Source organism: Meriones unguiculatus, chromosome 8, assembly GCF_030254825.1.
Source record: "Meriones unguiculatus strain TT.TT164.6M chromosome 8, Bangor_MerUng_6.1, whole genome shotgun sequence".
Classification (NCBI taxonomy): domain Eukaryota; kingdom Metazoa; phylum Chordata; class Mammalia; order Rodentia; family Muridae; genus Meriones; species Meriones unguiculatus.
Genome location: NC_083356.1, coordinates 43,925,044 through 43,944,577, shown reverse-complemented (window position 1 = coordinate 43,944,577; position 19,534 = coordinate 43,925,044). Strand labels below are relative to the sequence as shown.

Genomic DNA, 19,534 nt, shown 5'->3' with positions numbered 1-19,534 from the left:
ACCTTATCTCTCTAGATAAAACATTCTCAACATTGGCATGAGGATATTTTAGCTTCTTAGACTAAATGAATAGAAAGAGGGCAAATGTCACACACAGCAGTTATTATTAGTTATGAAAACTGTGTTTTTCTCATTTTTCATGAAAACAAGAGTAGTTGTTATTAAAAATGTTTCAAGCATAAATCCATGGTTATGCTTCTCTGAGCCTTTGATTACATTTCCAAACATTTTAAAAACATTTTTAATGGTTGAGAACTTCAGAGATCCATATGCTTGATCAGTAAATAACCTCATTGTACAAGTGCTTATGTTCAAATGTCTCTTAATTTAATGGCTACTTTGAGGATTAACACTGAATTCATGGCCAGTAACACATGCCTGGTAAAAAACTATCTCCATGAGGCATAAAATAGCTTTCTTGTATTTTAAATTATCTGGGGTCATTTTGAAAAACCAAACCAGCAACAAAAAAACACAAATATGTAGCTATAGCAGCATTAAATGGCTATAAGGCTAATTATTAAAATAGTAAAACAAAGAATTGCCTTGTTTGGCCTCAGACAAAACATGTACATTGGTTCACTCATAATGTCCTGTCATTGAATATGACTCACAACAAGTTATCAATATTGATTCGGAGGTGAGAGGTAAATTTTAATGATCAGGAGGGTTTGAAAACATAGAACCCATGAGGCTTGAGAGATGTCTCAATGGGTAGGAATGCTCCATCAAGTGGAAGGCCTCAGTTAAGATCCCCAGAACCTATACAAGATTAGGTATGGTGCATGCACATCTGTAACCCCAGTGACTCCATGACAAATAGGGGCAGAGACTAAAGAAGCTTATGGACCAGATAGCCTGATGTCTGCAGCAGTGAACTAGAAGCAATGAGTGGAAGATGATCATATGTACTTCATGGTATATATGCACAAACACTCACACAAATACATGTACAAGTGTGGGGGGTGTGGGGGTGGGTGTGCATGTGTCTGTAATCCGTGAGTGTGATGAACAACAACGCTTTATTGAATTGTGAAGCTTTATTGTTTTTCCCACTAGAAGACATCCGGATACCTATGATACTGTCAGGTTAAATTAATGATAAAGTTGCCTCTTGTAATTCTCTTTTTAGAAAATATTCATATTTGTAGTATTCTATGTACTTTGGAAATCCCTAATGCGCACATCAGAAGATTTTGGCTTCTTTTGGCTACCTTATTATGTTATACCTGTTCAAAGATAAGAGACATAAATAAACAGCTATATAATGTAGAAAGAAAAATATGTCTTACCTTCTGATAATGTTATCTAAGACATTTAATGAAAAATTAAATATAATCTTAAACTTTTGGAAACTCGGGAAAAGAAAACAAGGGTATTATTTTAGAAAGCATTGATCCATCCTTGGTCACTTATTTCATGCAGATAATTCAGATTTTTTTCATTGTGATTTTCAAATATATAAGACATACTGTCCTAAACATATGCTGCTTTAATAAATAAGATAACCAGCATGAGTATGCTTTTGAGGATGTAAACAAGATTTTCCCCTTTGGAGAGGCATAGGCAGGCAAGTTAGAGTATTTCTTTTCTTAAAAAATGGTGTCGTTACGAAGTACATCTAAAGTAACAGAACATGCTGGATGTGGAGAAAGGGAAACACTCTTCCATTGCTGGTGTAAGTGAAAACTTGTACAACCACTTTGGAAATCAATCTTGAGCTTTTTCAGAAAATTGGGCATAGTTCTACCTCAAGACCCAGTTATAGTAATCATGGGTATATACCCAAAAGATGCTCCACCATACAACAAGGATATTTGCTTAGCTATGTTCATAGCAACCTTATTCATAATAGCCAAAATCTAAAAACAACCTAGATGTCCCGCAACTGAAGAATTGATACAGAAATTGTGGTACATTTACATAATGGAATACTACTGAGCAATTAAAAAACAAGGAAATCGTAAAATTTGCAGGACAATGTATGGACCTAGAAAAGATCATCCTGAGTGAGGTAACACAGACCAGAAAGAAACGCATTGTATATACTCACTAACAAGCAGGTATTAGCCATATAATACAGAAAACCACACTACAATCCACAGACAAGAAGAAGCTAAAAATCAAGAGGATCTTAGGGAGGATGCTTACTGAATTATCACTCAGAAGGGCAATTAGAATACACACAGGACATGATGAAGAAAGAGAACAGGACTAAAGCCTACCATAGATGTCTTCTGAAAGACTCCAGCCAATGGGGGTTCTAAGCAGATGTTAAGACGAACAGCCAAACTTTAGACAGAGCACTGGGAGCCACATAGAAGAGTGCAGGGATAGAAGGACCTGGAGAGGACAGGACCTCCACAAGGCAACAAACAGAGCCAACAAATTTGGGCTGAGAGGCTCCTGCTGAAACTGTTACAACAACCAAGGACCATGCATGGAGAGGACCTAGAACCCCTGCTCAGAGGTAGCCAATAGGCAGTTCAGTCTTCATGGGGGTGTCCTAGTGAGGGGAACATGGGCTGACATGGACTCTGATGCCCACTCTTTGATTGTTTCCTCCCTGGAAGTTATGGGGGTTGGCCCTAGCCAGGCTGCAGAAGAAGAGGATGAAGGTAGTCCTAAGAAGACTTGATAGGCTGGGGTCAGATGGGCTCTCCCTTTCTGAGGACTAGGGAAAGAGGAAACGGGGGCAAGAGAGAAAGATGTTGGAACAAGGAGGAGATGAGGGAGAGGTTTAGAATCAGGATATAACATGAATAAATAATAAAAAAAATAAATTAAAAACAAACAAACAGAAAAACCAAAATACATCTACTGAAATGCCTACAGTTTTTCCCTTCATCTTTCTCCCTTCCTCAAGAATAAAGTTTATATTCCTTTCCCTGTGTTTATCACATTATTTTCTTGTTCTGTTTTTCTGCCTTTTTTATCCCTAACATCAACTCCCATTTTCTCAGGTGAACCTGCTACTACACTGCCTTTCTCTGCATGGAGACTTCCTCAGTATTCTCACAATGCTAGATATTTGAAAGGCTATAAGCTGGGGACAGTAGTCAGCCAAGAACACAGACAAAGGGAGAGTTCACAATTACTAAATCTTTATTCCTGAGCAGATCAGAGGAAATCTAGCGGAGATTAGCTAGAAAGGATAACATTGATGCAGAAAATGGAGTAAATTGAGTGCTATTGACACAGGATACACAACAGAGGGTAAGGATGGCTTTAAAAATATTCAGAAACAGCATTGTTGGTTTTCTCCTTCGTAGGAGGTGAGGTCATCTGTTAGTAGTTAGGCAGGGAGGAGTTTGGACAGGGAACTGGAACATGATGAAGATATGAAATAATAGGTCATAAGAACAATAAGCCAGGAATCCAACATCAAGCGCACAGAGTATTGAGGGGCACCGAGGACCAGCTGTGACTAGAAATCAAATGTCTTGGCCACATGTCTCCATGGTGAGTGAGCATTAACTAACAAGCACACAGATGGTCCCAGATTCTTCCTTAGCCCTCTGTCCCCAGTGTCTTTTCCCACGGGACATTGCTTCTTCCTCTCAAGGTGCTTACCTACCAAGTCCATTCACCAGCAATGCTTTGTCTCACCATCTTCACACCTCTTTCCTTTTTGTCTTAATGTAGCCTCTACTTTACAATTTCCAAACTCTGGATCAGTCAGAAGAGGAAAGTAGAGCATTCAGTGTTTAGTTCGAACCTTAAGTAGCTGCCATGTAATAGCCAAGCATGGTTATCTTGTAGGAGATTTGGAGAGGGATGACATAGAGGAATGCCCAGCTTTGGGATGTCAAATGGTTTTTGCTCTTGTTTGAATGCTTGGAACTGGATGAGAGTCTCAGGAGGCCTCAGAGCCTACTTACCGTAGCTACTGGGGTCAGTCTTCTGGAAGGTTTAGCCTAGAGGAAGACTCCAGCACAAAGCCCATTCTATTCTTTTATATTCTGTATTACTTTTTCCTGGACATGCACAGTGCAATGTTGTCAAGGAAACAAACAAAGTTCAAAACAAGAATGATGGGAAAAGGGGGTTTGGGAGGAGTAGGTTAAGAAAAAGAAGAACGAGCGAACATAATGATGTCTTCCTTGAAACTGATGAATATTACTTGAAAATAAAGTGAAAATAACAAAACAGATGTTTTCTCATTTAAGGCACAAAGCTTTGCTCTTTGTGTTCTAAGTTATCTGTCATACCTTCCTTGGGAAAGATCCATCTAGATCCAAAGGTACAGCATGTAAACATCAAATGTCCAGAAATAACTGAAATTCACTTAATAACAAAAGATCTACTACTGAGAAATTAGGAGACAAATGAGAGAAGACCTATGCAGACTCCACGGAAGTGACATTAATAAGCAAACAAATCAATGAAATACTTCCCACTCTTAAAACACTAACTGAAATTAACCCCATGGCCACAGATGGTATGTACTATATATTTTAGTATAAATTATAAACAATAATTTATACTAAATTATATATGCATATATTTATAATAAACAACATATTTATAGTAAAATCTTTAGTTGTGTGTACAATAACACTGTAACTTTTTCTAAGCCCTAGGAATGTGTTGTTTGATCTAATTACTTTAAAGTACTTTTAAGAGTGATTTATTCTATCTGGTAAACTGAGGATCATGGAGGTAGACTTTCTCAGTCAACAGCTAATAATCATCATGATTGGATCCTTGGGCAATGGCTCTAAAGTCATTGCTCAATTCCACCTCATTATTGATGTTGGAAGCATGATATATGTCAACAAGTACCCGTGAACAATAAGATCTCACTGCTAAAAACAGGGTTTCATTTCTGCAATGATGGACAAAGGGTTACACAGGCTTTCTTAGGCCAGACAAATTTCTCTTTTCTTGATCTCATCATGGTCAAAATCTAACTAAAGAAGTTGCAAGCAAATTAACATGAGAAAATTTCCACATACTCAGTGTGAACCAAGGGAAGAGAAGCCTTACAGAAAGCTAGAAGGGAATTAAGGAGAGACACAGACTGCCTAGTTTTCCAGCAAGCACACATCATCCCAAACTCTTTCAAAGGTCAAGTTGCAGTGAGGTAATGCTGTTTTGGGAGTGAAATAAACATTACTTTGGTTTTGCTCCCTCTAAGATGGTTTTAACCCTCCTTTTCCGTTTTCTTTCTCCCTCTCAATTTTAAAATCCTTGCACTTTTTAAAATCAAAGCCATTTTCACCACCCCCCTTTTACTTCTTCTCCACACCAATCATTTTCTAGTTTTCCCTTCAGTCTGCATCTTTTCTCAAGACTTTTCCACTCAGAAAAGACACTACTTTCTTACAGAGCTCTCTCTCTCTCTCTCTGTCTCTCTCTGTGTGTGTGTGTGTGTGTGTGTGTTTAAACAGTGTGGACAAGGATGTTGGATTTGACTTGGCAGAACCTAGAGGTACAGAGAAGAACTAAGGAAAAGGGATAGAACGAAAGGAAGAGCCTCCTGTCCAAATAATCCAGATTTCTAACCAATTGCATGGACAAGGAAGTACTTTCATAGTTGCTCTTAACAGTTTTATAAGGTTTTTTTTTTCTGTCTTTCAAAATGTGCTTTTAACAGTCAAGCTGTTTTCCAATGACCTGAAAGGAGCACTGTGTTCAGAAGGGACAAGGATGGGCTATAGTATAGGACTAGAAAGATACAAAAGCTGCTTTATTTCAACTTACGCTTGCCCTGGCCGGCATTTTGGGACCTACCTGTACATAATCCACACTTCGCCCCAGTGCTCTGAAGGCCGTGTACATGACTTCTCTCTTTCCACCCCATTTTTGCATGATGCAAATGCTTTTGTTAGACAACACCAACTGGGTTACATGTTGTGAGCTCTCTTTATGGGACTCTTCTGTCTCACCAGGTCCCTTTTCATGGAAGTTATTCTTCCAGATATAAGTGGCCGATTTGTCCCTGCCCATGACTTCACTGAAGATGTCCATCATATAAAGGTCATCCTCTGAGTTCCCATCTATGACCATCACAACTTTAATCCCAGGGTAGGTCAGCCTTTTCACAGATTGCAAACATTTCCGTAAGTAGTCAGGGTCTTCTTGATACGCAGCGATGCAGAGAGCTACAGTTTTGTTCAATTTAATGGGGGTTTCAAGGGACTTTTTCATTTTCCGGTGTTCCAAAAAGGCAAAGAGGCTTTGGATGATGAGGTGTGATGCTAAAAAGGCACCATACAGTCCAAAGGAGAAATAGTAATTATCCGTCTGGATAAACTGGTAGCCAACAATATAAGCTGCTGTGATTCCCAGGAGGAGAGAGACTCCGAAAAGTGTAGTTCCAATTATTCTCAGGACGCATAAGAACCTCTCACAATGCATCTGGAATGTAAGCAGAGATACTTAGGGTTAACCACTCTTGTACCACGCTTATCACATACAGGCCTCATGCGTGGCACGAAGCACCCATACAGGGAGCCATCAGGGATCCCAGCCTTGTTTTTATTTATTTTGTATTTATTGTTTGATAACTTGATACTTGTATTTAATGTGTTAGATTAATTCTAGTGCCTACTTCCTCCTTTCCAAATCTTCCCATACTGCCGCCACCATGGCCCCCTTCCATTTTTTTTTTCCTTAACCCACTTAGTTCCCTGAGTGCTGCCAAGCTGTGCATGACATCTACTGGAGGATGCATTCCTAATAAAAACTGTATTTCCCAGCAGCCATCAATTCAATAGCTCGGAACAGTACTGCTCTCCCTGCTATAGTACTCAGGAATTATGACACTGAGTTTCTCACTTAACTTGTTACGTTGACACCAGGGCTCATCTGCAAAGTTGGGATGCCCTGATAGCACAACTCACAGGACTATTTCAATCTCCAAATGAGTGAGTAGTGCCAGTAAATGTCACAATGCATTGAACACGTACCTGGATGCATTGTTTTCGTACCTTAGGTCCTATGTCTAAGGCAGCTAGTGTTCTCTGGATGCAGCTACAGCTAGGCATCAAACTAACATTTCCTAAATGCAAAGCAATGTTTTTGCCTGCTCAATGCTTTCTTCAGCCTCTAATTACTGATGAGTAAGGAATCCACAGGAGACGCTGATGAATTTCCCAACAATGACTTCATTTCATCTCTAATGCATGTCCCTAGGCTTACATTTTCTCCACGCGGCTGGATGAGGCTAGAGATTAGAAAGAGTAGGTACTGGGACTAGCTTATCAGTTAGTGCTGTGACCTTGCATGGATCATCTCACTTCTTGGAATCTCAGTGTTTTTGTTTGTATAACTGTTTTTTTTTAAGACCTATTCAATGATGATGCTCGCACTTTACAAATTCCCCTTTGTCTTTGAAATTCTTTATCCCTAGGTGCCCTGTGTAAAGAGTGCTCACAGCTCCTGTGTTCAGTTGTCTGTCTCTTCCACCCACCAGTGTTAGTTGGTACCATCCTGGGGATCCGGAAAGCATTAGAGAACAAAATCTATATTATTGGAATAACAGATTAATTGGGTAAGAAATAACATCCCACTGGATTCCAACAGCTGAATATCTGACATATCAAAAGATCTGGCAGGTATGATCATTCAGGCTTTTACAGCCATTGAAGCAGGACATTCTCCTCAAGCATGGTTGGATACCATAAAAAGCTAAAATGTTACGCTCAGGATGCAAGGCTAAGCACTGCACTCAGGGTCAGCCGCTTTGGACCCAGAGAAGAGCATGTCTGATTGCATGCGGGTTGATGCCCCAGGTCCCGCCTCTGAGAAAAAGGTATCGGACGGGTCTGATGCTCTTTGGGTAGATGACACCTAAATGAACATCGCTACAAAGTCCCAATTTATTTCTAATATCAGAGATCAGACCTCTACTCTTGCCTGATGCGTCTAAAACAAAAAGGGGGAACTGTAGAGAGCTGCGGAATGCTATGCCTTAAAGATGGAGCTGGTTTCCGCCTTCCACCTTCCCGATGGTGAGTGCTCTCTGTCAGGAACAATTCTACATTTGGCTAAGGCTGAAGATCTGGCTTGCTTCCATGTATGTGGACCTATCTGCATTGCCCACATGGCACGCTGGGGTTGGCTACCCAGAGGCTATTTAAGCTGTGGGCTGGCTTTCCCCAGGGTCAGATGATTGTTCAAGGTTCCTGAATAAACTGCATTGAAAAAAAAAAAAAAAAAAAAAAGATCTGGCAGGTAAGACCTTAAGCCAATTCACCACTAAATTCTGGATATTTTCTAAATAAAGTTGGTGTATTTGTGTGTGTGTGTGTGTGTGTGTGTGTGTGTGTGTGTGTGTGTAACATGTGCATGTGTTCACTTGTTTTTGTAAGTAAAAATGCACTTGTGTGTGTATGCATGTGAAAACCAGATGACAACCCCAAGGGTTATGCCTTCAGTTCTTCATCTTCCATCTTTTTTTTTCTTTTGAGTCAAGGTTTATTACTGATCTGGAATTTGCCAAATCACCTGGACAGTGGTCCCCAAGAATCGGTCTAAACAAGCTTATGAACCACTTAAGGACTAGAAGGCCTTTTTTGTTTTTATTTCTCATAGCATTTCTTATGCTGAGCCCTGGAATTTTGCTTCATGAGCCTAAAGCCCCCTTTGTAGGAATGGACTATCATACAATGCATAATTGTTATAAATGCAGTGGTCCTTTCTTCAGGTTTTCACATCAACTTTGGGAATTGGTCATATTTGCATATTATTACTACATAATAATTTATGGAACTGAATGTATTTGTTTTAAATTAAAAAGTTGACAATTATCTCTATAAAACTTCTTTTTTTGTATCACAGCTGTAGCCTCCTCCCTTTGCCCCTCCCCATTCCACCCTCCCTTTTTTCCTCCTATGCCCCTCCTCAAGTCCACTGAAGGGGAGGTCCTCCTCTCCTTCCATCTGACCCTAGCCTATCAGGTCTCAGGATTGGCTGCATTATCTTCCTCTGTGGCCTGGTAAGGCTGCACCCTCTTCAGGGGCAAGTAATCAAAGAGCCAGCCACTGAGTTCATGTAAAAGAAAATTGTAATAAACAAAAATAGATAGATAGATAGATAGATAGATAGATAGATAGAAGAAAAAAAAACTTTTTTTAATGTTATATTTTCCTAGTTCTTATCAAACTTTAAAAATAAATATGTTGGCTATTAACAATCGTGTGTCCATCTTCACATTCTATGGCATATAATCATATGTAAGTAGGTATGCACTATACTGCTCACACAGACTTTGGTGGGTCTTTCCAACAATGGTGTTAAACACGCTCTTCTTGTCCACAGACAACATGGCTGTGGTATGACCTTGAAGCGTGGAAATTTAAGATGTGTGTATTCTAGCAGAAGAGAGAAAGATTTAAAAGAGAAGATAAGTCTCCCTCCAACCTTTCTTTATCTTTCTCTGGTTTAAATTTATATCAGCAAGGTTCTTGGGGAATGCACCAGCCCACAATCAAAAGAGAGGTTGGTCATTGCATTACATATGGAATGCAGTTGCTCACCAATCAATGTAGCTGCATCAACTCATATCATCAATATGGAATGCAGTTGCTCACCAATCAATGTAGCTGCATGAACTCATGTCAGCAATAACTGACTTATTTTTTAAATAATTGGCCATTATACATTTTATGATCTCATTAACTGTAATTAGTATAGCCACGATAATGCAAAGTAGGTGAGAGAATAGTGCTGGCGGTCTTTATACCTTGTGGACATTTTTTTTTTCTGTTAAGTAGAAATGATAATGATCAGGAGCCTCTACAAGAAAACACTGTGCTGAGGAGCAAAGTGAAGCAGAGTGGAAAGTGTTTCTAAAATCCAGCATCACAACACATTTTAAAGGGTCAGTTGGCAAGGAGGCTGACAAACATTCTAAACAAAATGCAGATGTGAGTTACATTTCTAGCAGATACAGAGGACACCACCGTGTGAGGTATGGGAGCGTGATGGCAGCAACCTTAGCACAAATGGAAAGTGGAGTCTGCTGGAAAAGGGTGAGCTGCAGAGCTCTCCGTAAGAAATGAACGAGGACGCCATCCCTTGTTAATTAACACAGCTGACAGGATGCTGAACACTCCCAGTGGGCACGATAACCAATGCCAAAAGGTGCTGCAAGCACCAGACTTGGAAATTGTCATTTCCAAGACATGAGTCATTCTCACAAGAGTGAAAAATTTCAAGGGGACCAAAGCATTTGCCAGGGAGAAGCTTAAGTGTGTGTTTAGCTTGCATTTAAAGGCACCATCACCCGCGAAAGAACAGCCTGCCGTTCTTCCATTACTCACATTTTCCCTGCTTTTTATCGGCACACATGGAAGGAAGAGCGAGCGGTCGCACAGCATCTGCTGGCCACAGCTGAGCTGGGAACACGCTCTCACCTCATAGGCGTCTACAGAATGTCCTGCTGAAGCCTGGGAAAGCTGCTAACAAGCTGCAATCATGTGCTTAGAACTGAACCTTTATATTGCTGCTGCAGCTCAGTACTGCCCGGTTAGATCCGGAGAGCGTTTTGGAGTAGGTCGGAGGGGAAAAGACACATTGTGAAGCCTGCTTTGCCAAACAGATGCATTGATCTAAGGAAGTGATACACTGTGTGTGTGTGTGTGTGTGTGTGTGTGTGTGTGTGTGTGTGTGTGTGTCTGTGTGTGTGTGTGCGTGCGTGCATGGGGGTGGGGTGGGGGTGGGGGTGTTGTTTAATTACACTGGCCAGTTTCATAGATGTGGGCGCCATATGTGTAAAACTTCCTGAGACTATCTTTAATTCAAACACTCTGTTACACAAAGCTACTCTCCTACAAAAAGGAGAATATGTCTATGTGGCTTCTCTGTTCAATTAGAGAAGCTGGCCTGTTTCAGTCCTAGATCCTAAGAAACATGATTGAGAAATTTAGAGTCTGTAAATATTTAAAAGGTAAAACTTAAATTTAGGGAGTGTCAGGATCATATTTTAGCCCATTGGCTGTTAAATGGCTACTTTACTTGGACTTGGATAGCAATTATTTAATAACTTTTATTCTCCCCAGAAATCTAGATAAAAACAAAATGTAAAAGAATGGGTTATCCAGAAACAGAAAGACACACATGGTATATGCTCACTTATTAGTGGATATTAGAAATATAATATAGGAAAAACATACTGAAATCTGTACACCTAAAGAAGATAAGCAAGAAGGAGGTCCCTGGGTAAAATGACCAATCCTCATTCAGAAAGGCAAACTGGACAGACATCTGAAGAGGGAGAAAACAGGGAACAGGATAGGAGCCTGCTACAGAGGGCCTCTGAAAGACTCTACCCAATAGGGTACCAAAGCAGATATTGAGATTCATAGCCAAACTTTAGGCAGTGTGCAAGAAACCTTATGGAAGAAGAGGAAGATAGAAAGAGCTGGAGGGGACAGGAACTCCACAAGAAGAGCAACAGAACCAATAAATCTGGGCCCAATGGTCTTTTTCTGAGACTGATACTCCAACCAAGGACCATACATGAGTATAACTTGGAAGCCCTTAATAGATGTAGCCTTTGGCAGCTCAGTCTCCAAGTGGGTTTCCTAGTAAGGGGAACAGGGGGTGTCTCTGACCTGAACTCAGTGGCTTTGATTACCTCCCCATGGAGGGTGCAGCCTTACCAGGCCACAGAGGAAGACAATGAGGCCAGTCCTGATGAGACCTGATAGGGTAGGTTCAGATGGAAAGGGAGGAGGATCTCTCCTATCAGCAGACTTGGGGAAGGGAATGGGAGGAAAGGAGGGAGGGAGGCTGGGATTGGGTGGGGATGAGGGAGGTGGCTACAGCTGGGATACAAAGTGAATAAATTGTAATAAATAAAAAAATGAAATAAAGAATGGGTTATGCTAATACAGTAAAAGCTCACAATATTTCTATTTATCATCTATCTATCTATCTATCTATCTATCTATCCATTTATCTATCTGTTGTTTTCACTAATGTATTCCATGACATAAAACACTATCTGATTTACAGTTAGCATACAGTTAGGAAATATTTGTTAAGTGAATGACATTTCATCAAACTTGTCATCATCATGCCATTTGTAGAGGCAGCTAACATTTACTTGTCATTTACTTGCTTCAAGTGTTAGAGAAAAGCTTTTGTTTTATTTTAAAGCATAATCTTTTTCATCTTAATGTCTTTAGGTGGCACTGCAATAAAATTATATGACTAAGAAACAAACATGTTGAACATCAAAATGGCCTGTCCAAAGTTACAAACCAGGTTAGAATCCACACAGTGCACTAAATACAGATAGCATTTGCTGAGAAAATTTGAAACCTTATGAGAAATTAGGCAGAAGTCTTTTGTCTCTAGCAAAACAAAAATCTGTGTAGCCTGAGGGAAGAGACAAAGAAATTTTTTAAGATGTGCTCTTGTTATTGTGGTCTATAGAAAATTAACATGGAGTCAGATAAATGTCCAGGCAATATTCAAAAGAGTCTTGGATCCTGTACTTTCCCATCTGCATGTAGCCTAAAGAAATGAAGAATAGTGTTCCTTCCAAATAAGCTGCCGGTCCATCTATACAAGTGTAATTTTAATGCCAGCAGCAGAAACCCTGTCTCACCATGAGAAAGGCACTACTCTTTGCAATGCAGCCTCTCCCAGTGGAGAAGATATAAAACTTTGCTGGTAGCCCATCTCCCACACACGGGACCCTAGGTGAACAAGCATCAGAGCTTTTTCTTCACCCTTGACCTTTCATGTCATAAAGACAGAAAACTGTTGGATGAAGAGAGAATATCAGCTGCCCTTCTTGTCTTAGTGCCCTGTTGAGAACTGAGTTCCCACAGATATTACACAGCATCCCTCTACATCCAATCTGGGGAGCTGAAGTTCACTTAGATTTGTTGCATGAGCATCTGGGAAAAACAACTGAGGTTAGTTCAAATGGAACTATCCAGTGTATACAGTTTAAGGACTATGACCAGAACAGCTCTAGAAGACTTTTGGACAATGAACGTAATAAAGACAGAAGCTATGCATGGTCCCTGAGAGCATTTAGAGCAATTATGAGTTGCAATCTGAGCATCTTTATGAGTACAGAGGGTCATGTTTAGGGTCTGAGAGATAAGATCATCTTTTATGCACCAAAAAAGCTATACCCTGAGGTTCTGTTTTGTTCATTAATCATCACAGTTTTCTATTTTGGCTCTAATGACTTGAGATTGTGTGTGTTTGTGTGTGTGTGTTTGTGTGTGTGTGCTTGTGTGTATGTGTGTGTGTGTTGTCTCTTCAACTGAAGAGATTATGAGGCATTGTTCAGATTAGCCAAAGTTTTAAACACAAGTTGAAACCGAATTCCAACTCCTCCTTTTAATTGTTTGCTTAACCTTGAACAAGGTACATGAAATAAACTATTTCTGGTTTCTTAAGCTATACAGTAGAGCTATCTATCATATGGATAGATATGATAAAAAAGATAGCATTTCTCCAGACTTTACCAATATATAAAACCAATACTTTTTGAAACATTTTTATCATGTATTCATTTAAATATTTTATAAATGCTTCATTTTTATTCTATAAGCCTTATGGGTTAAATATAGTCTTCAGAACTTGGAGTGCAGGCATATAATATCAACAAGGATAATGGAAACTTGCTTCTTCATAACGAAAGATATTCCTGTGATAGCTTTCTGCCACCTAGCCATGAAGAAGAACAACAAAAAGATAGTGGATAAAAGGTTAAAATGTCGTGATTCCCAAATGTTGCTGTATACACAGTTGACTCAAAGATATATAAAATCAACTGGTGTGTTGCTGTGACCACATTTAGAGTTCACTGATATAAGCGGCAATTAGAGTATCACAAGATTTTAATGTGCAACAAAGTCCGATGTAACAGTCACTGAGTTACAGAGTTAAAGTCCTCCATCACCTTGTACATTATGTGGTTTCCTTCTGTTACCTTTTGGGATTAGAAATCTGAGCTAGAAGCTGAAACCCTCCCAAGCCTTCATAGTGGAGGACATCAGTGCCATTCTCTAACCCCCTGAGATCTTTTCTTCATCTCTCTTCCAAGTTTCTAGTTCTAGTCCTACCTCTGTTTTCCTACCAAAGACCCTGGAGCCAACTAGGCAGGATCAGAAGACAAAGCCTCCTAATAGCCTTGTCACTCTAGTGGAACATCAGGTCTCAAAGTCTCTCCATTGCACCGTCAGTTTCAATCAGGTGCTTCTAGCATGTCAGCCTTCCAATTGCTAGTGGCTCCTGAACTTTACCATCCTGCACTGTGTTCCCAGTGGTGGGAGAAGTCACAATGGGTTGACCCAGACTCTTTCTCGACTACCAGTACTTGGCCTTAGAAACTTACTCTTTAAGTTAAAATGTTATGCAATAAAGTGTAGCACAAATATCCAGGCTCTGTGAAATAATATAAAGCTATATGTAGCGAGTCCACTCATTCTATGCCAGTTTCTGTGGCAGAGAAAATGATTCAAGTCAAGCAGTGGTAACTTACAGCAGTGGGTTTTCTATATAGGAAGCTAACCCCTGTTCAACTAATATGACAGCTTCCAAAAGCTTTGCCCTTGCAGCTTCTAGAAGAACATACCCTGGGTATGCATGGATGAAAAGAACTCAGAAAAGCCATAGAGCTCCTGCGTTAGCCTTATGTGTTAGCTATGTATTAGTCTTAAGCTAATGTTACTGTAAGTTGTGGATCGAATATCATGCAAGAAGGAGGAAGTTAATAATGCACAGCTCATCATTATGGTGTAAATTAAAACAAAAAACAACAACCCAAAGGGAATCTCCACTTGGAATTCAAACCAAAGGCTTTCCCCACAGTGCCTAATTTAGAAAATATTCAGAGAAAGGTGTGTGTTTTTAAAAATCAAAAATGGAAATTCTTTGTAAAGTCTGTGCAGCTAGGTGTGACTGTGACAGGGCAGGGAATTTGCAAGTTAGAAATAAGTCCATAATTATTTGGGTTCCATAATGAGACCAAGGGAAGGAAGGAAGGAAGGAAGGAAGGAAGGAAGGAAGGAAGGAAGGAAGAAAGGAAGGGAGAGAGAGAAGGGTGGAGAGTGAAGGAGGGAGGAAGAGAAATCAGGACATCATGAAATCTTAGTTGGTAGAAATAACACAAATGAAATAGTATTTATGAAACTCAATGCTGAGAAGTTACATCCTACTGGGCCAACAAAAAAGGAGTCCTTCAAGCTAACTTACTTTCTAGTAACTATCTCTTAATCACCCATTGCACAAGCCCTGTTTTCCTGGACAACACCTGACTGTATAGCATATTTACTTTCTTGAGAGAGATATTCAAATTTAATGCTAATCACTAATGTGCCACATTGTTGGGTTTTTAGATGTGCTGATGACTTTATTCCGTAAAGTTTGGATTCTGTTTTGGAAATACTAGAAACATTCTAGGTAAAACACATCTAACCAATACATTTACAATGCATGTGTCAAGTCATCTAACTCTGGCGATGTGTAAGGGAACGAGAATAGGAAAGGCGATATTCTAGGCACAAGGCTTTAACCCAGAACCTCCATATAGGACTTAGGCTTGTCTAGAATGTGAACTCATGAAGCATAATATATACGCATATACACATATATATGCCACATCTGTGCTTTATGTCTCTGCATTTTCACTGAAAATGTAAAAGAACCAGTGCTCTACTAGGAACACCTTTAGGAGAAGGTTGTGTTCAAAAAGCACGATCTCAACTGAATAACTAATCTTACCTAGGAAAATGTAAACATTAAATTTGTGAATGAGTCATTTTGCATAGGTGGAAGACAGGGAACTTAGATTTACATGCTAAGTTCTTTTCAATTACTTCTGCAAAATGTAAGACGTCATCTGTAAATAAGTTGCTTGGCATTGATACTTGTTTTATCTCATTCCACAGAAATGCCCCTTTCAATTAAAAAAAAAAAAACTTATATTCTAAGAACAAATATGTGTTGACTATGCAAATATTTATTCTTAAAAGAACCTATTAAAAACGCATCACAACCAGATTTAACACCTCCACAGTGCACAGCCATATGCCTCCTTTCAGTGGGAAATCACAGGCTTAGACTTGAAATCTACAATGGTCTGGGAAGCTGCTCTCCCAAGCATGCGCCACCCCACTTAAAGGAAGCCCATCTACTGTTGGCTTTATACTAAACAGACCTTGAGTGAGAATATAAACTCTGGCCTCCAGCTGGGCGGGGGAGGAGGGGGAGCTTCCTGGCCAACCAGAGCCTCCAAATCTATTGCATCACACACCCCTCCCAGGGTGTGACATCAAATGCAATCCTGGCCCAGCCACGTGGGTTGAAGGAGTGAAGCATTTCTGTGCAGCTGCTACAGAGACTCATTTGGCAGTAAAGCGTCCCAAGAGGTAGTGAAGTGAGCTGGGCCGGGCGGGGCCGGCTGGGCTTCTACAAGTCCCAAGCCAGGGCCCGGTTGCTGCAGCTGGCTTCCCTAGCAGAGGAGGTACCCGAGTCAGAATAGTGTGCCCCGGCGTTGGGGGTTGGGGGAGGGGATGTCCAGAGTGGTCCTGGTGGAACCTAGCACCTACAACTGTGCAAAGAGACCTGGGTCTTAGAAGTCTTCGTCCTCAGACACCGCCTCTGCACCCAGCCCTTCTTTCCAGCCTTAATGGTCCTTTCAGGGCTGTTTCCCTTAGGCTGCCTTTCTTAGGCCTGAGGAAGCCGCCTCGGTCGCCACCAAGTTCTCACCCTTACACAGACTCTCCTTTCAGACCCGCCCTCTGGCTCACCGGGACCGATTTCTAAGCCCTGGCTCACTCTGGGCGGGAACCACCGTGACGAATTCCGCCCAAGGTGTCGATTATCCCGTCTCAACCCAGCCTCTGGCTCTCCTCCCATCTCCACTCGGGCTTCCAGGGCCCCTCAAGCCCGCGTTGGGCAAGGGGCTAGGGACAGAGCCCCCAAGTTCCCCCCACAGCGGCGTCTCCAGCTGCAGCGGAGAAGAGAAGCGCCAGCGTGCTCGCTGCCACGTCGGTTTTGGCTCGGGACAGAGTGCAGCTGCAGGCGCGCAGCGCTGTCCCTGCGCACTCCCTGGCCCCTGAGCTGCGGGCGCTCCGCCTGGCTCGGGGAGGGATGCGCGCCCTTCGCTCGGCCCTGGTGGCGAAGGCCACCGCCTGTTTGAGGAACCCCTAGCCCCAGAAAAGGCTTCCGCAGGGTAGTTGAGCCCGGATGCTCCCCGCCTGACTCTTTAATGGAGTTTGGAAACTGCCTAAGAGTGGAGGCCCAGGAGAAGGGGGGAGTGGCTGAACTAGGAGGGTAGCAAGGAGGTGGCGCGGGACTTCCCTTCCTGGGGTCTCAGACTAAAGGGGCGAGAAGACTGACTCGCTTAACCCTTTCCACGCAAGCCAATATTGAGAGGAAAAAGGAAAAATAAACCTCACGGAACCGTGTCAGGGTGTTCCTGTCCACATACAGGGATGTGGAGCGTGGGTAGGAAGACGGGAAGGGTGGGAAGGTAAGGACAGTTACGGAAAGCATTTTCCTCACACAGTGGAAATCCTTGTTTTCTACCTCCTGAGCCCTCCTGAAGCTCGGGAAGATGCCCAGTGGAAAAGTACACCTCGGACAATCAGCTTCCCTTGGCCCCGCGTTACCTGTGCGCCCCGAGAGGCAGCGGGTTTCTGGCGAAATCGCAGGAATGATAAAAGCCAGGGTATGCTAGGAGACTTGGTCGTGGTTGACAGTATCCCCTCATGTGCAGTCCGCTGGGGGAAAATATCCAGACCTCAAACGTTTCTGTAGAAACTAGGCATTTTTTTTAAAGCTCTGTGGACAATTTCTTCCCTGCCCTCCATCTATCTAGGGCATTCACAGCTCACCCAAACGCGCCTGTATAACGTACCTTGTTCAGCTCCTGCTCATAGACTTTCGTCCTCCGCCTGTCTGTGTGGTCCCGGAGGGTCGCGGAAGGAAGTTTCCAAAATTGAGGTAATAAGAAATCAGATGAATTTGAGACGACCGGCCAAAAAAAATAAGAAATTTAAAAACAACATTTAAAAAAAAATGGGGGGAGTCTTAAATGCTTGGTTCTCCCCTCTTTGAGAAGAAATTGCACTAATATTCTCTTTTATTATTTCCGTTGCATTTAAATCTTCTAATTCTTTATGTTAAATGTGCTTTTAAAAATAAATTAACTTTTTTTTCCTGTTTTGCTATTTGTTCCAATCTCCCTCCCTCCGATAGATAACGCAAAGTCTTTTTTCACATCACCCTAAAAGCCCGGTGAAGACTCAGTAGCCTAGGAAGTGCAGAAAGGAGAAGCCTTTGGCTGGTTCAAGTCCCTGGTTCAATGGGCTGCTCGAAGCCAGTACTGGGTAATTCTTTCCAGACGCCTTGACTTCTCCCTCGCTGTTGCCTTTCTGCCTCCTCCAACTTAAGGGGGTCTTAACAAGTGAGCCAGCCGGTGGGTGTTTTAATAGGACGGAGGAGGAGGGAGTGGGGGTGAGGGGAGTGGAGGAGGGAGGTGTGGACTGGGGAACCCGGAGGGGAGGGACTGGGCGGGATGGGAGGCGGGGAGGAGAGTGTGGGGAGAGAAATTGGCCATTCAAAGCCCTCTCAGAGCTCCAGGCCGCTTCGAAACTCCAATGAATTCAATTAACTTGATTGTTAACGTGTGCAGAGAAACGCAGCGCGCAGATGCTGCCCACCTCCGGATTCCTCTCCTCGGGCAGCCGCCTCGGAGCAGGGAGCCCGGCTCCGCAAAGGTTGCTGTAGTCTGCCCTGCTTAAAAAGATCCCCCCCTTGGACAAGCCCCTGTTGCATACAAGTGATTTGTTTGGGGCCAAACGGTTCTCTTGGGCTAAATCACTGCCCCAGGCGGGATAGCGGGCTGCCTGTGTGTGTGTGTGTGTGTGTGTGTGTGTGTGTATGTGTGTGTGTGTACACTCCCTACCTGGAGCTCCCCAAACCGCCCAGGACGCTAAACGGAGAGTGAACAGCCTGCCATTAGTTAACCCCTGCTTCCTGCCAACTCCAAACTTTCGAAGCTGAAGGCAAGCGTCAACGCTGCTCTTCTGCCATTTTCACTGTGGGTGGCCTGAGCACCGAAAGGGGAAAAATAATTCTATTTCTTCCTATTGTAATTCCCAGACATGAAAACATGCAAAAGACATACTTTCGAAAGGAGTTTATAATGAAGATGATGAAGAAGATAACAGGGAACCTGAGAGCTCGTAAGGAAACAACCATCTCAAAAGACTAGTGACTTTTGCTTCTTGAGAGCCTTTTAATGATTTCACAATACTTTTTAAAATGTCAATGTCGCCAAGACTGGACAGGTCTTTTTTTAGTTTACTTCTTCAACCTGCGGGCACCAGCGCCCTTTTTACCTTGGTCCCTACCTCCCCGGCCCCTGCCCCCACCCAAAGTAAAAGGTGAAAAGAAAAAAAAGTCAATGAGTTAAAATGGACAGTAGGTGGCGCTGTTTGGGAAAAAATGAGAGCCGGTTTACAACAGTAATTTAGTAGGCTAAAATTCTAATCTGATAAAACCTTGCTTGTCTTTTACTTTCTTTTCTGTTCTTTTTCTCTCTCTC

General features: G+C 42.0%; 1 protein-coding gene across 1 annotated transcript in view; it reads right to left on the bottom strand.

Annotated features, from left to right (window-relative positions):
- Has2 (hyaluronan synthase 2) overlaps positions 1-18,367 on the bottom strand; it is a 29,404-nt gene extending 11,037 nt beyond the window's left edge. Inside the window, exons 1-2 of the mRNA XM_021657740.2 lie at positions 17,843-18,367; positions 5,737-6,363 (exon numbers count right to left, since the gene is read on the bottom strand). Coding sequence (XP_021513415.1) covers positions 5,737-6,363 — 627 coding nt within the window. The 5' untranslated portion in view covers positions 17,843-18,367. The remainder of the gene's footprint in view (positions 1-5,736; positions 6,364-17,842) is intronic.
- Positions 18,368-19,534: the final 1,167 nt, after the last annotated feature.